General features: G+C 34.8%; 1 protein-coding gene across 1 annotated transcript in view; it reads left to right on the top strand.

Annotated features, from left to right (window-relative positions):
• Positions 1-17,570, top strand: part of RB1 (RB transcriptional corepressor 1) — a 181,577-nt gene that overhangs the window by 24,380 nt on the left and 139,627 nt on the right. Inside the window, exons 3-5 of the mRNA XM_036746636.1 lie at positions 8,465-8,580; positions 11,746-11,865; positions 14,200-14,238. Coding sequence (XP_036602531.1) covers positions 8,465-8,580; positions 11,746-11,865; positions 14,200-14,238 — 275 coding nt within the window. The remainder of the gene's footprint in view (positions 1-8,464; positions 8,581-11,745; positions 11,866-14,199; positions 14,239-17,570) is intronic.

Genomic DNA, 17,570 nt, shown 5'->3' with positions numbered 1-17,570 from the left:
CAAGTATAGATATTTTTCTCAAGGAATTTAGTCATGAAGAGGAGAGGAGATATTAGATGATAGGTAATGGGGATCATAGGATCAATTGAGGGTTTTAAAAAATTTGATTCATTTTGAACTTTAGTACAAAAAAAAAAAGAACATTTCCATGTACACAGCATAACATAAAAAGAAGATTCATTATAAAACTATGGATTTCCATTTCATACTGTTTACTTTTTTTGAAAAACTCTGTAATAAATGCTATACATCATTTTCAGAGTTACCCTTCTTTTCTGTGCTTCTAAGTTTTCTTTTGTTCTCTGCTGTGCATTTTTTTTCTCCTTCTGTACCCTGCCCTAGAAAGGTTACCATTAGACATAAATACAGTGTAAATAAGTGAAACAACACTATACATACTTCTATTTATCTTTTTTTCCTCTGGATATGGATAGCATCTTCCTTTATAGGCTTTTGTAGTTTGAGTATTTATAATACTCAAAATGCTTTAGTTGTTCAAAGTTGTTCTTAGAAAGAACAATATTGCTATTACTGTGTACAATGTTCTCTTGGTTCTGCTCATTTCACTTTTCATTATTTCATGTAAATCTTTCCATGTTTTTCTAAAATCAACCAGCTCATCATTTCTCATAGTGCAGTAGTATTCTATCACAATCATGTACCATAACTTGTTTAGCCATTCCCCAATTGACAGACATCCCCTCAACTTCCAGTTCTTTGCCATCACAGTGAGAGTTGCTATAAATATTTTGGAGCATATAAGTTCTTTTTCTTTTCCCCTAATCAGTTTGAGAAACAGACCTAATAGTGGTGTTGCTGGGTCAAAAGTATACACAATTTTAAAACTCTTTGGGCATAATTCCGGATTGCTTTCCAGAAACAGTTGGATCGTTTCACAGTTCCACTAACAATGAATTAGTGTCTTAATTTTTCCATGTGCCCTCTAAAATTTGTCACTTTCTTCTATGATTTTAACACTCCGATGGGTGTAAGATGATATTTTAAAGTGGTTTTAATTTGCATTTCTCTAATCCTTATTGATTTAGAGCATTTTTTCATATGATTATATATAATTTTGATTTCTTTCTCAAAAAATTGCCTGTTCATACCCTTTGACCATTTATCAATTGGGGGAAGACTCATTCTTATAAATTTGACAAAATTCCTTATATGTTTGAGATATGAGACCTTTATCTGAGAAACTGTCTATAAAGATGTTTTTCTAATTTTCTGTTTTCCTTCAAATCTTGGCTACATTGGTTTTATTTGTACAAAACCTTTTCAATTTAATGTAATCAAAATTATCTATTTTGTACCTCACAACATTCTTTATCTCTTGTTTATTCATAGGTTGTTCTCCTACCTGTAAGTCTGATAGGTAATATGTTGCATGTTCTTCTAATTTTTTAATGCTATCTCCCTTTATATCTAGGTCATGTATCCATTTCGATCTTATCTTGGTAAATGGTGTAAGATTTTGGTCTATGCACAATTTCTTCCAGACTGCTTTCCAGCTATTCCCAGTGATTTTTACCAAATAGTGAATTCTTATTTCAAAAGCTTATCTTTACATTTGTCAAACACAAGGTTACTATAATCATTTGCTGCTGTAAATTGTATATCTACTCTGTTTCACAGTTCTACCTTTCTTTCTTTTTAGCCAGTAACAGATAGTTTTGATAATTACTGCCTTATAGTATAGTTTAAGATCTGGTACTGTTAAACCTCCTTCCTTTACATTTTTTTTCATTAATTCCTTTGTTATTCTTGGTCATTTGTTCTTCCAAATGAATTTTGTCTTATTTTTTCTAGTTCAGCAAAATAAAATTTTTGGTAATTTAATTGGTATGGCATTGAATAAATATATTAGTTTGGCTAAAATTGTCATTTTTATTATATACTCTGCCTGTCCATGAACAATTAATATTTCTCCAATTATTTAAATCTAACTTTATTTGTATAAGAAGTGTTTTATCATTATGTTCACATAATTCCTGGGTTTGTTTTGGTAGATATATTCCCAGGTATTTTATATTGTCTGCAGCTATTTTATTTTTTATTTTAACTTTTTTTTAAAGCAAGGCAATTGGGGTTAAGTGACTTACCCAAGGTCACACAGCTAGTAAGTGTATCAAGTGTCTGAGGCCAAATTTGAACTCAGGTCCTCCTGACTCCAGGGCCGGTGCTCTACTCACTGTGCCATCTAGCTGCCCCCTCTGCAGTTATTTTAAATGGGGCATGTTTTACTATATCTCTTCAGTGCTTTGTTGGTGATATATAGAAATGCTAATGATTTATGTGGGTTTCTTTTATATCCTGCTACTTTGCTAAAATTATTAATTGTTTCCACTAACTTTTTAGTTGAATCTTTAGGATTTTCTAAGTATATCATCTGCAAAAATAGATAGTTTTATTATCTCATTGCCCATTCTGATTCCTTCATTTTCTATTTCTTCTCATTGCTATTGCTAGCATTTCTAGTACAATATTGAATAATAGTGGTGACAGTGAGTTTCTTGCATCACTCTCATTTCTTTTCCCAATTTTTCCTCTACCTCTCTTACTTGATTTTCAGAATTCTTTTTGAGCTCTTCCATGGCCTGAGACCGTATTTTTTTGGTGGGGAGGCTTTGGATATAGGAGCTTTGACTTTGTTGTCTTCTTCTGGTTGTATATTTTGATCTTCCTTGTCTCTATAGGAATTTTCTATGGTTAGAATTTTTTCTGTTGTTTGCTCATTTTTCCAGTCTATTTCTTGACTTTTAACTCTTTGCTAGAGCAGAGCTCTGCTTCCCGGGTGGAGGGCACAGTGTCCCAAGCTTCAGGGGTTTTGTGCAACTGTTTTCAGAGATATTTCTAGGGACCTGTAAGTTTTCAGTTCTTCCAAGGTAGTATGATCTAAAGAGGGGTGTTTACTACTCTCCTGGCCTGTGCTCTGCTCTGTGAGCAATCAAAAGCACTCTTTTCTGCCCTGGAACTATGAGGAGGGTCCCCCTTCCACCGTGGCTACCAGCTCTGCTACGCTAGAGCTCCTCCTTGCCCTGGGACTGCTACCCAGGAGTGTGACCCACATATGAGTATGGGCAAAGCAACAGAGCCCTGCCTCAGTGCTAGCAAAAAGACCCTATAATCTCTTTCTGACCAGTTGTTCAACCCCCTTACTGTCTATGGGTTCAGAGCTCCGGAAGCAGCCACTCCACTGCCAGTGCCACTACTGAATCAGTCACTCCCAAGGCCTGCTCCTGGTTTGCTGAGGCTGGGTTTTTTGAGGGCTTTTTAAGAATGAGGAAGATTTGGATGTGTATGTAGAAAGCAAGGGAAAGCTGACAGATAGGGAGAAATTGAAGATAGGAGAGAGAATGGGTATAGTAATGGGGACAGTGTACCAGAGAAGTAGGGATGGAATGGGATCAGGGGGTCCTATGTAGCGATTGGCTTTTGCATAGATGTGATCCATCTTTCCATCAGAGAATAGAATGAAGGAGAAGATAGTGGGGGAAGATATCTGAGTAATTCGAGATGAGGCAAAGAGGAGAAGAGGGAGCTCTTCACATATGACTTAAATTTTTTCAGTGAAATATGAGGGAAGATTCTTAGCATAGAGTTGATGGATGCTGTGGAAGGCTTGATGAGAAATGAGAAGGTTTGGAATAGCTATTGTGGAGAGTAGGATAGCAAACTGATTAGGAAATCATGGAAGGATTACCTTGTTGCAGTGGCCCTGTTGAAATTATATAACAGAAATTTGTATTCAACTCAATCAACATATTTTAGTTGTGATTTTTTTTTGGAGGGGGAATGTAAGGCAATTGGGGTTAAGTGACTTGCCTAAGGTCACACAGCTATTAAGTGTGTCAGGTGTCTGAGGGCAGATTTGAACTCAGGTCCTTCTGACTCCAGGGCCGGTGCTGTGCTCACTGTGCCACCTAGCTGCCCCTTTCTTTTCTTTTTTTTCCCCAGCTCTATTCACCCATGCATGAACTGGAGTGAGGGAGGCAAGTTGAGGTTTGGCAAGACCTGCTGAAAGGATGAAGTGGCAAGGAATTTGAGAGAAGATGACTTTCACCTCCCTTTCCAGCTTCATTTTTTATTATTTCTCTTTACTCCCTTTGTGTTCCATTCCAGATGGGCTACTTGAACTAGATATGTTGTATCATACTTCCATGTCTTTAAACAGGGAGTCGCTTCTGTCCAACGCGCACTTCCTTCTCATCTGTAACTGTCGAAATTTGTCCCCTATGCAGTCTTCCATGATTCCCTTCCCACTCTCCAGTTGAAATTGTTCTTTGCCTCCTCAAATTTTCCTTGAGTATTTTGTGTGAATCTTTTCTTTGCCTTCATCACTCTTGTAGCTTGTGTTATACTTATCTGCATGCATATCGTTTTTCTCCCAATGGAATCTGTGGTCTTTGTGGGCAAGGACTAGCATTTTTTATTTTTGTATAACCAGTAACTTGCACAGTATCTTTGCATGCAGTAGGCATTTAGAGAGTTTTTTTAAAAAATCAAATAGTGTTTCAAATGGTAAAATATAAAAAGTTTTATCTGGATAAAATTATGCTTGAAAGTGGCATAAAATGAACAAGAAGAAAGAACCTTACAAAAAATAAGCATTTCCTAAGCTTTATATACAAATAAATATGTGAAAGAAAATTCCACAGATAGGTAAAATTTGTAACATTGGTTATTAGTTCATACTCATATGTGGGTCACACTCCTGGGTAGCAGTTCCAGGGCAAGGAGGAGCTCTAGTGTAGCAGAGCTTGTGGCCACAGTGGAAGGGGGACCCTCCTCATAGTTCCAGGGCAGAAAAGAGTGCTTTTGATTGCTCACAGAGCAGAGCACAGGCCAGGAGAGTCGTAAACACCTCTCTTTAGATCATACCACCTTGGAAGAACTGAAAACTTACAGGTCCCTAGAAGTAGTTCCTGTAATTTACTACACTGTATTCATTCTTCTTTGCCCTCTCCTTATCTACTGTAGTTAACTGATCTTTGGTATACATTCTACTTTTTTTTAAATGGTGTATCTCTGAGTTAGAAATTACTTTTAGCTTTACATGCCAACTTTGGGTAGCCATGTTGCTTTAGAGCATCTTAGGGCATTAATAGAACAACTGTGATCTTTTTCTTTCAAAATAACCATTTTGTTTTATGGGGGAAATTACAGGCTAAGAATTAGCAATGTAAGACCCAGTTTTAATCTGTCTAATGTTCTATTTAGGTTGGCATTTCATAAATGCAGATGGTATAACAAACCATTGTTTTGGTTCATAGAATAAGAGAATGGATTGAAAAGAGATTATATGCCTTGAAAATTAAACAGCCCAAATTCCATTTCTTCACCTGTTAAAAATATTTTGTTTCTGTGCAATTTTAACAAAGCTGATTTTCTTTTTGTCATAGGAAGTGTCAAAAAGCAATTACAACTTAACAAAACTCAAGTGAAAACTAGGTTTATTACAAGAGAAATGAACATGCGTGTGGAACCCAGAGAGTTCACAATCTGTACAGAAGTTTTCATATTTATGACAGTACCGTAGCGGGAGGAGGAGGAAACATAAATCTCCACCTTAAGGGGCATGGCATAGGAGGGGAAAAGGTGTAGTAAAGGTGGGAAAAGGACAACCACCCCACCAAAGGGAGAGAAGCAAGGCAATGGCAAAAGCGACATTCTTTTCCCTTGGGAACCGATCGTCTGTTATCTACATGGGTCCCAGCTGCACAAGCAGTTTCTTAGCCTGTTGCAGACAGACTGGCGCCTGTTTTGACTCCCAAGAAAACACAGGGAATCCATTTTTGGATGCAAACAACAAATTATGTCAGCTGCAGGTGTGGGGCTATAGGGGGCCTCATCCTTGACTCATTCATGGCCTCCTGCATACTTTGGGTCCAGTGCTTCTGGAAGATACAGCAAGTCAAAAAGACAAGTTCAGGAGACCCCTTAATATTCCTCAACAGCAGGCAGCATTGGTTATTGTAAAGATCACTAGACTAGGATCTGGGACAAGACCTGGGTACACAACCCACTTCTAACACTTATAAGTTGTTTGACAAGTCAGTTAATCTCTCTGAATCTTGGGGGTTTATTTCATCTCTAAAATGGAGGTGATAGTTCTTGAACTACCTCCTTTACAAGGTTGTTATGAGGATCAAATGAGATTGTGTGTGTGTGTCTATACACATATATCGTGTTTTGTAAACTTTAGAGTTGTATATAATTGTCTGCTGGTATAATTTGTCTTTTTAGAGGACTGGAAAAGAGGAGCTCAATTATTAGTATTGGCAAATTTTTCAGGTTGGAACAGAATTACATGAAATTATTTAGTTGATAATTAGAAGATTAAGTATGCCAGTACAAAACAACTTTTTAATTCTTCTATTCATATACTTTTGTGTTGCTTACAAAACCTATGCTATAGATAGAGTCAGTCTTATAAATAGGGAGCTAAAGTAGTGTAAATTTATAAGTGTTGTAAATGTCCCTGTACTCAGTTATGGATTTTTTTTCCTCCTGAGGAAGGAAAAATTATATTCGGAAAGGGAAAAAAAAAGCCTAAATATCTTAAGTCATTCATTATTATCCCTGAATATATCATGGAGACTAGTTTTTCAGATTGCTTTCCAAAGCATTGCTAGTTGAGAGTCTTTTTAAGGGAATGAAACAGAGAATAAATAAGTTCCGTTTTTACAAAAATTATGGATTTTTTTGTTTTATATCACCTTCATTTTCATATGTGAAACAAGTAGGTTCTGATTCTGGTGAAGGAATAGGTTCAGAATATGGGACTCTGCTTAAGAAAGGCAGTCGTAGATGAATCTGCTGTAAACATCTCTGGATAGCTAAAAAGCAGCTTAAGGTCACTAGGTACTTTGTAGATGGAAAGTGAGTATGGGGTGGGAGGAAAAGGAGTGGCTGGTATTGCACAAAGGGTGGTGAAAAAAGTTTTGATAAAACAAGTGTTTACTTATATTACCTATATTTACCTGTATATAACAGTTTTTCAATTAGGACTAACCTTGACTATGTCTTTTCAAAGGTAAATCTGTTTTAAAGTTGACATTTTCCTTTAATCTTTGCTAAATTTGGTTTCACCAAATGATATTCATATAACTAATGGTATGTTTAGAGGATGAGACAAAGTAGTATAGAGCTAGGAACATTGGATTTGAGTAAGGCTGGATTACTTACTAGTTGTGTGACCACTTATAAAAGCACTAACTTCTCTGATCCTCAAATTCCTTATTTTTTAATAAGAGAGTATAATAATGCTTGCATTGTACATCTAACTGGATTATTGTATGTATCAAGTGAGATAATGTTTGAATAATCACTAACACTTGTATAGTACTTCTGGGTTTACAAAGCCCTTTACATACTTTATCATATTTGATCTTAAGTATTATTAGCATTGGGGCAGCTAGGTGGCACAGTGGATAGAGCTTTGGACCTGGAGTCAGGAAGATGTTAGTTCAAATCCAGTCTCAGACATTTACTAGCTGTGTGACCCTGGGCAAGTCACTTAACCCTGTTTGCCTCAGTTCTTCATCTGTAAAATGAGCCACTCCAATATCTTTGCCAAGAAAACTCCAAATGGGGTCTTGAAGACTCAGATACAACTGAAATGACTGAACAACAATAAACAACAACAATTTTTAGCATTATTTTACTGATGAGGAAACTGAGGTTCGCAACTTGCCCAGGGAGTAATAAGCAGTGGCTTAGATTTGAAGCTGGGCCTTCCGACTTCCAATACAGTATGCTGCTTTGTAGCCTTAAGGCAATAATAATTTGTTGTGAAATCTTTTTTCTTTGTAGATTTTGTAGCTATTTTTTGTATTTGATTGTTTATGTGTATGGTGCTCAAGTTTAGATAATTTCTGCTTTACTACATCAGAGTTGAAAAATTAAAATCTAATTATTGTCAGATGTTTAAAATGCGTGCATTTTCTTATTTTTCCTTTGCAAAACTAGTATATGGTTTCCTATTTTAAATTTTTGTTTGTTAATATGTTTGTTTTTATATTTTTTCACATGTTAAAGATGAAATAAAATAGAACTTTTTTCAGATCCCAAAGTATAAATTTTGGGCTAGTTGAGAAAATTAAAAATCAAATCAGAAAATGGTCTTGGTTTCAGACAAAGTACATTAATTATGAATGTTCACATTCTGAAGTTGACTGTGAATGACATTGAATCATTTAAATGAGACATTTACACCAAATATATGATCATATTATTTTCCTTATTGTTATAATTTGGATTTTTCTAATAATCTTGTTTTTAAAAGGTTAACTCCCATAGTAAAAAACAAATCCTTTCTTTTCAATACAGTATATGTGTGACTTATTTTGAGGCATCATGAGAATATATATTTAAGACTTTGTTGTTTTATACTAAAAAAATCATATAGTACCTTTTATTTTAGTATATTTAATTGGTGAATTCTTTTTTTCTTTCATAGGAATGTTACATTCAAAAGAAAAAGGAATTATGGGGAATCTGTATATTCACCGCAGCTATAGACTTGGATGAGATGCCATTCACCTTTACTGAGCTTCAGAAAAACATAGATATAAGGTACATTTTGTGGTATCAATAGAAATACTTGTCAAAGCAAAAAAAAAAAACTGCAATGTATAACTCATATTTTCACCATATAAGTCACTGTATAAGTAAGAAACCTTTAAAATGATAGCAAACTAGGTAGTTTTTTACAAAGAAAATTTGACTTAGAAGAAAACCCATGTGACCCTGTTCCTACCCTTGAAAGCTCATCTTTGAAAGAGCCTTAAGTTTCCACTTGATTGTAGGTCTCCTTTGTTTCCAACGATGCCTGGCACATAGGAACAATTTCATATTTTATATGAATGTTCAGATTTACTGTTGGTTGATTGTGTTGTATCAGATAATGCAGCTCCATACTTGTTTTAGAATTATATAAAGTTAGATGCTACCTTAGCATTCATCCAATTTTTTTAAAATCATGCATAATACAGAAATTGCAGACATTTTGGTGATTCAGCCACTGCAGGAATAGCTCCAGTAACCAGGTGCTGACCACTTTTGCAGTTAACAGTTCTAGTTTGCTAGGAAGTTCTTTTTTATGGTCTGCCTCATTGAACCTTTCAACTCTTGGTCCTAGTTTTAAAACCTTCTAGAGTAACACCAGATAAATCTTATTCCTCTTTTACTTGACAGAATTTCAAGTATTTGAAGACAAATTATTATGTCTGTTTTGTTGGCTGTATTAAAATGAAGTTCTAGGTTGGGCACAGAATTGATCTGACCACCTGGTTATTTGGATTGGTGTAACTTGGGACCAGTCCAGACCTTCTAAAATACTTCTGGCTGAAAATAGACCTTTGGGGTTGGATTAGAATAATACTGTACCCTGGCCATAGGAATGTAAAGTAATGTACATTCAGCATATTCCTCAAACCATCCTTTTAAGGCATTGCCTATGAATTTGGTTTTTGCAGTAGTGTTACACTTTTACTTAGTGCCTTTGGGTTTACTTCTCATAGACTTTATGAGTTGATACTTCTACCTTAGTTATTATGTACATCTATAATTTATTTCAGAAGAACTATACCTAGATAGTTAGCCAGTTTGTTTTTAGTGGTTTTATTGGCATGTTTGTGTTTTCTGGGTTTGTTTTTTTGCAATAAATGTGCCTAGTGGAATTGCATGCAGTGTTTCATAATTTTCATCATTTCATAGGATTTGGTTTCCACTCTCCTCCCCACCCCCTTCTTCCATTCACAATTCCTAGGAATGAATTTATGAGAAGACAGCTTTCTTACCAAAGATCCAAAAGGCTTTCATCTTGATTTCTGTGTTATTAATTCAAGTTTAATCGAGCAGTAGGAAGTGATAATATTAAATTTTTAAAAACTCAAACAAAAACTTGAGTCATAACTTCATATGTTTGAAAGGATTTGCTAACAACACTAAAGATATAGTCAAACTAGTAGATAAGGGTTAGTTATTTTTATTGAGAAAAGGGGATAGGGAATACAGTCAGTCCTCAACTTTTGTAGGGGTAATGGTCCTTGCCATAAGACTCAAGCACCCCAAGGACATAGGGCCAAACAGTATCTTCTTCCTGAAACCCATAGTGTAAGGCCCAGCTGGTAGCACAGAAATAAGAGAAATTGAGAAAGTATATTCTAAAGGATTTTTGTATTGTACTTTTCCCTGTGACTTTTCTTGGTCATTACAATAGAATTTTTTGTTAATATTTTTTCTTAAAAATGTATAATTTAAGGTTTCTTAAAACTCCAAGGACATTGCTGTGAAATAGGAATTAGTTATTTATTATGATACAATATAATCATGTACTCTTTAGAGGAAGGTTTTATAGGTTGGTCATAATAGGTTATGAATTAATGCTGGGGACAAATCTTAGAGGTTTCTAGTGGCTTATCATTTGCAAAGATGAAAAGAAAATTCCTCAATAAAGTAGGTACATAAAGATAAACATTTAAAATACATAAGTTTCTTGTTTTAGTTAAATAAAACAGTTGAAAGTCTGCAGTTTGGGGTAAGATATTTGTTGTATTATTATTAATTAATACTTTAAGCATCAGTGAGTTCATTGGTATGAGTATTTCCTTTATTCATGTAGATTACAACCCTCCTATATATTAGTAGTCTTGTTGAATTGCTATGGCCAAAAAAAAATGATCACCTGGTGCCCAGCTTTCTGTTGGTGATCCTTTCTGCACTTTACCTGGGAAGTCCTCAGATGACAGATGTACAGTCTTTTTTCTAGGCCTATACTTGAAACTGTTAGCTTGAGGACTTGCTAGATATGCACTTTAGTGGCACAACCTTTGAGAACTTATCTGTATACTTTGAAGTATCGGAGTAGGATTTTAGTAGACCTTATAAGATGGAAAAAGTTCTTATATAATTGATTAACTTATTGAACTAAACATAATTCACCTACCAAAGATTTTATGAATAAATGTTTTAGTTTTATTAATTAAAATAATCATTTATAATTCAGTTTCCTGATATAGCTTCACAACTAATAGAAAATTATAACACTATGTATATTCTAAAAGAAGCAGTGTGACACCTCTGACACATATTGGCTGTGTTCCCTGGGCAGGGCACTTAATTTTTCAGTAATCTTGACAACTCTAAGAATTGATTTTCATTGGTAGAGGGATTTTCTCCTCCAGAGAGCTACCTATTCTGGTGAAATCACAGGTCTAGTCCCTTTCTCATATTGTAAAAATTAAATGTGCATGCGAATTATAAAAAGAAAAATCTATTAAGGTTGTATCAGACAAGAAATCACTTAATATGAAGGAAAAGAGTACTACATTGAGCCCCAACTAGTTATCTAAATAGATTTGATCTATTTTGTCAATCAATGAAATTGAGAGAATTTAGTTTTGAATGGCTTAGCCCAGCCCTTCTCTATAATATCCAGCTAATATTTGAAATAGTGAAACTACTTAGAACTTGAACCATTTATTTTTTATCATGACCTGTCTTATTGATAACTCATTCTCACTCTATTCCTTCTCCCTACCAAATATGTAAAGAAAACTATTTTATGATTTTTCCCTCTAGGTCCAAATGATAGCTACTGCAAAGGAAGATAACTGATTCATTTAATAAAATTGTAGTAATCATTGTTTCAGATTGAAATTCTTTTACTTAAAAATAAATGACATTAAGTAAAATACTTACAAAATGACTTATTTTTCTTAATCCTTTCCTGTGTAGTGTATACAAATTTTATCATTTGCTAAGAGAAATTGATACCAGTACTAAAGTTGACTGTACCGTATCCAGATTAATGAAGAAATATGACGTTTTATTTGCACTCTACCACAAACTGGAAAGGTAAAATGAATTTTTTATTTATAAAGATAAATCTTGGCTTTTACTCTTGATATCTTAATAATTCCCACTTGGTTTAGTTAGCATTTGTTGAGTAACTACTATATAGGATACTTTTTCCTTTTTAGTACAAGATCTTTTGATGTCTGGTTCATTGTTGGTTTTCATATGTTGTAAACAAATACTCTAGTTTCTCCTTGCCCAGCAAACTTGTGTTTCTGAATGGCGGGGTATCACAGAAGTAAAACCATGTCTTAGTTTTGTGGCTAGTTGTGTGACTAGTATCACAAAAATAAAACTGCATTTTAGTTGTGTGACTAGTACTGTGAACAATCAGAACAAAAGCAGTAGTGAAGAGAGTTTCAGGGAGAAAGGTTTTGTCTTTTCTCTGCTCTCCTTGTTCATTGCCCTGTTATGAAATTGAGGGGCAGCATTGCATCACTGCTCACATTAGGGACAGACAAGGCAAACAAAATGCTATTTCCACAATTGAGTCATCCCCAATTGAGTCTTGGTTCTCTTTCAAAGGCAGAAGATTATATTTAGGTCTATAGGCACCCCTCTGACTGGATGGGGAGGGCACGCAGGAAAAAGAAAGGTCCTATATTTTTCTAGAGAGAATAGACTTGAGAATAAGACATAAAAGTTCCCTTATCGCCAGCTCTACCATCAGAGGTTAACTCTTGTTTTCCTTTTTTTTTCTTCCCTTTTACCTTCTATTCCCTTAATGCTCTTCTTCATAAAAGCACCACCCAGGAAGGAAAGTTTTTGTTTAAAGTTGGGGGAAAACAAGTGATGAAATTTTTCTCCAGTATCGTATATTTGATATCATTGTATTTTCTTGGTTACTAAATTAGAATATTTTTCAAATTGTTTCTTTGTCACATGATCAAAGTTGAAACTTTCTGAGTAGAAAAATGTGGCAGTAATAAGTATTGTACTGCCAAGATTAGAGCTAAAAATCCCTAATTACTACGTTATTCCTGGAAATAAAAATTTTCAGTTTTCCAAATTTTTAATTTTGAGAATGAACTTGGGCTTGATTTGTATTTATTGCTCTCATGTTCATTTCGTCCAGGTGCTATGGAACTTTCTAGCTTCAACTTACATATCACACATCATTCTTCCTCATTTCTTTTCCTTTATTATCTTCCCGAAGAGGACTTTATAATATTCTCTTGGGGATTGTTAAAGGATAGTCATATAAGGAAGTGATTTTAAAAAAAAATTTTGTACTAGGACAAATGTTTTACCATCTCTATTACTTAACAATCTTTGACACTTTGTTTTCCAAGGAAGGCAAAAAATAAACCAAATTGGTCACCATTTTGCCCAGTAAAAATTAGTATTGTTCCAAAAGGAATATAGAATTGTAGGAAAGAAAAGGAACACATTAAGCTAGAGGAGGGGAAAAGGAAACCTGTAGAAAATACTGAGAGAATAGAAAGAACAAGATATTAATATGGGAAGAGTAATAAATGCTGGTTGATTGTGTATATATTGTAGCTAACTCTTGACTGTGGAGAGGAATAGTGGTACAGGTAAGCCAAATGTAATTTACATTTAGATTTGGCATGTATTGTATTTGATTTTCCTACCCTGAACAGCTCAACTTTTTTACATCTATCTGTCTATTTGTATATATTTTTATATACACATACAGATATTTTCATTAAAGATTATAGAATTACTTTGGATTTTCTGAGCACATTTCAAATAATGGTTTAAAGAAGTAGGCCATAAGTGTTCTTAATGCTGTTTGGGATTCAGCATCTTTAGTGAATAATCCATAAACACATGACTGAAAGCAATTGAGAATTATTGCCTTGAGGGGGGTTGGGTTAGGAAAAGTGTTTATTTTTCTGCAAGACTGAATTATGCTGTTTCCTTTAACTTAACATTTTCTGAAAAGCAACTGGAAGAAGTAACCATGATGTAAAGGCCTGTTCATTTCAAAGTAATATATGATGGAAGCTTACAAGTGATCATAGTACAATGATAACATTATCGTATACTAAAAATTATGGAAAATATGTACATTGAGTTTTAAGGACCTTTCCATAAACTTTCAAACTACCTTTGGTGTATGTCATCGTCATCATCATCATTTATTATATTAGCCTGGATATGTGAGTTCATTGGTGTAGAGAAATCCTGATGTGGAAAAAATTCTCTTCTCTGAACCATAGTTTTTATATCAGTGTGAAATTTCCTAAATTGAAAAAATCTTTTATAACTTTTACCTTGCTAAAATACAGTTTCTTTTAAAGAAGTCTCAAAGACTTCTACTCAGAAAATAAAAATACTTAGCCTAAATTACATTTTTTTCCCTTTCAGAACATGTGGACTTATATATATGGCTCAACCTAGTAGTCCGTAAGTGATTCAGAATGCTGTTTTGATTTTTCTTTTTTCTTGTACTAATCAAATATATGTATATATTGATCCTAATTGTCTCTTTGGTTTAGAGGATGGGGCTAAGGTCACGAGTTCAGGTGTGAGAAAGATCATTTATCATATCACAAGAGATTTCATGGCAATGGATATAAGCCTTCCCTCTCTTATATGAATGTGTTAAGCAGAATGTAGCAGATGATTCAGTGCTATTCATTATTCATACTTGAAAAACAGCTCAAATCAGTTATTCATCAGATATTTATTGAGTTGCACAAGTTCAACTGATAGCAGCAGCTACTTCATAAAATGGTAGCACACACTTATCAAGAACAAACTAATGACAGTTGAATAAGTTGTTCAGTGCATGCTACCTAATGGGCATCTGCAGTTTTTGGCTTGAGAAATTGAAGATGGGAGAACAGCTCACACAAAGTTACTTTTCACTTATTGGGAGATGATATTCCTGAGAAAGGTGCTATAAATCAAAATAATATAAGTCAAATCTAATTTTCTCTTCAAACCGGTGTTATAATAGAGGATTGGATTACTGGCAAATGGCCCGATTCCAGATTTTTGCATAGTGACTACAGAAATTACATTTAAGAACTTGTATTTTATACATTTTAATTCTGTATAGTAGAAAATTTTCTAAAGTATATATAAATCAGTTAAGTAGGTCAGCACAGTAACCAGTTATGTAAAATGTCATATAAATATAAATATTGTGCCATAAGAAATGATGAAATAGACAACTTGGGAGGAAACTAGGGAGACCTCCCTGAGATGATGCAGAGTGGAGTGAGCAGAAATAAAACAATATTGACATAAACATACATTAAATATGACAAGGTTTAAAAAAAACTTTGAAATATCTTAGAATTTTGATTAATACAATGGTAAATCTCCTGTTCAGAGGACTGAAGATGAATCATGTCATCCACTTTCTTACTAAGAGGTGATGGACTTGAATTCCAGAATTAGACATGCATTTTTGGACATGCCCAATGTGAGAGTTTGTTTTGTTGGACTACATATGTTTGTAATAAAGGTTTTTTTAAATTGTTAATTTGGGGAGAGGGGAGTAAGAGAGAGAACTTTTTTGAAAAACCTAAAACAATAAACAATTAAAACAATAAAATCCTTTTCATAATTTGTTGTTTTATAATCTGAAATTTAGAAGTTGAAGCTTCATCAGGGTCATAATCTTTGGAGAGATTTTTGTTTTGTTTTTTAAGTTTTATTGATGCCTTTTGTTTTGTTTTTATAGTCTTTTGTTTTTATAGTCTTTTCCTTTTGCCACCTCACACTCTTCAAATTGGCAAAGATGACAAAGATGGGGAGTCAGGCCTACTAATATCTTCTTGGCTAGGCTTTGAATTTTCATCATTTGCTCCGTTTTTCATCAGTAGTTCTGCTTGGTTTGTACTCCATGGAGGAGTATGACCCTGCATTGGGTACCCCCTGATGGTGCCCTGCCCCCCCCCCTCAAATTTCTTTTGTTTATTGTCTTTCTCCATTATATTGTAAGCTTTTTGAGGGCCGGGAATGTCTTCCTTTTTCTCATTTGTATCCCTAGTGCTCAGCACAGTACCTGACACATAGTAGATGGTTAATAAATGTTTATTGAATTTAATTGTATTGGTTCAGCTATTCTAGATATCAGTTTGGAATTAGTCAATAAAACTAAACTGTCCATAGACTTTAACCCAGTGATCCCACTATGGTCATCCCAGGGAAGTGTGTATCCCAGGGAAGTCAAAGACTTCCAACATGCACCAAAATATTTATAATACTCTTCTTTGTGGTAGCAAAGAATGAGAAACAAAGTGAGTAGTCATTGATTGGGGACAGTTTTCCAGTTGCAAAAACTGGAAAAGAATCCAATGGATTTTATTGCTCAGTAAGAAATTATAAATATGAAGATTTCAGAGAAACATGGAAAGATTTTTATGAATTGTGAAGAATGAAATTAGCAGAACAGAAAAGAACATACTGATATATAGTGACTACTCATCACCATTATCATCAGAAAGAATTAATCAAGTGCTTACTATGTACTAGATACTTTGTTTAGGGTTGAGGATACAAAAAAAATACCAAAATATGGTCTGTGCCTTCAAGACTTGTTATGGGAAATAAAACTTGCAAACAACTACATATACAATATTTACACTATAAATGGGAGGAAATGTCAGAGGGAACATAACTGGCAGTAGGGGTTGAGGGTTTGGGAATAGCTTTCAGAAAGTGGAATTTAAATTGAGCATTTAGGAAGCCAGACAGTCGAGTGAGAGGTGAGGAGGGAGTGCATTCCAGGCATGGAAAAATAAAAATGGATGGAGTGTTGTGTGTGAAAAATAGGAAGGAGGCCAGTATGGCTGGATCATAGAGTACCAGCAGGGGAGTAAAGTATAAGAAAACTAGAAAGTTAGGAAAGGCAAGGTTGTGAAAGGCTTTAAGAGCATAACAGAGGATCTTCTATTTGATCCTGGAGGTAATAGGGAGCCATCATTTATAGATTAGGAGCATTGTTGTCAGACCTGTGCTTTATAGAGGAAAATCACTTTGGTAGCTGAGTTAGAGTGTAGAGGAACTTGAGGCAGGGAAGCCACCTAGAAGGCTGTTGTTACGGTCCAGGCATGACATGATGAGGGCCTGTACCAAGATGGGTAGTGTTGAGGGGGGATGAAAAGTTTGGAAGTCCTGCTGTTGCAAGTGGGACTGTTGCAATCACTTAGGGAGGCATAAAAGAATTGCTTTGCTACAATCAGGGCTTAGTTGAGATTATGTAACATAATTTTGTAGTGAACTAATTAGCATGGTTTCCTGATTTTCTCCAGCAGCTTGTGACTAGGAGTTAAGCAGCACATGGTGGGAGTAATCAAAGGTTGGGGCTTGGAAAGTCAAGATTGGCAGTAGGCTAAGGGGACAGGCACTCAAGTGTAGATGACAGTGTAGCATTGAAGTGGTTTACCAAGAGTTTCAGGTAGCAAAGGGAGGAAAGTGTATCAAGGATAGAGGGGATAGTCTCGGGGGAAACCAAACCAAAACAAAAAAGAAACCCTGAGTGGTGGAGGGCTTGGAGGTGATGGTGATGATGAATAGGGTTAGGGTAAGGAAGCTGAGCTTTGAGTAACTGGAAAATAAATGGTTCTAGAGAAGAGATAATGAAATATACCTCCCTCTTTCAGGCCTGGAGGCAGAGGGTTACTGGTTCATATTGTTGTAGATGTTATTAGATATCATTACATTGTATGTTTGTGTTTGAATTTTCTTATCAGTTTGTTCTGGGGTAGGGAGAGGGTTTTTCC

This window comes from Trichosurus vulpecula, chromosome 2 (assembly GCF_011100635.1).
Source record: "Trichosurus vulpecula isolate mTriVul1 chromosome 2, mTriVul1.pri, whole genome shotgun sequence".
NCBI classification, from domain to species: domain Eukaryota; kingdom Metazoa; phylum Chordata; class Mammalia; order Diprotodontia; family Phalangeridae; genus Trichosurus; species Trichosurus vulpecula.
Note: the sequence above shows the minus strand (reverse complement) of the source record. Positions and strands in the feature narration are given on the sequence as shown.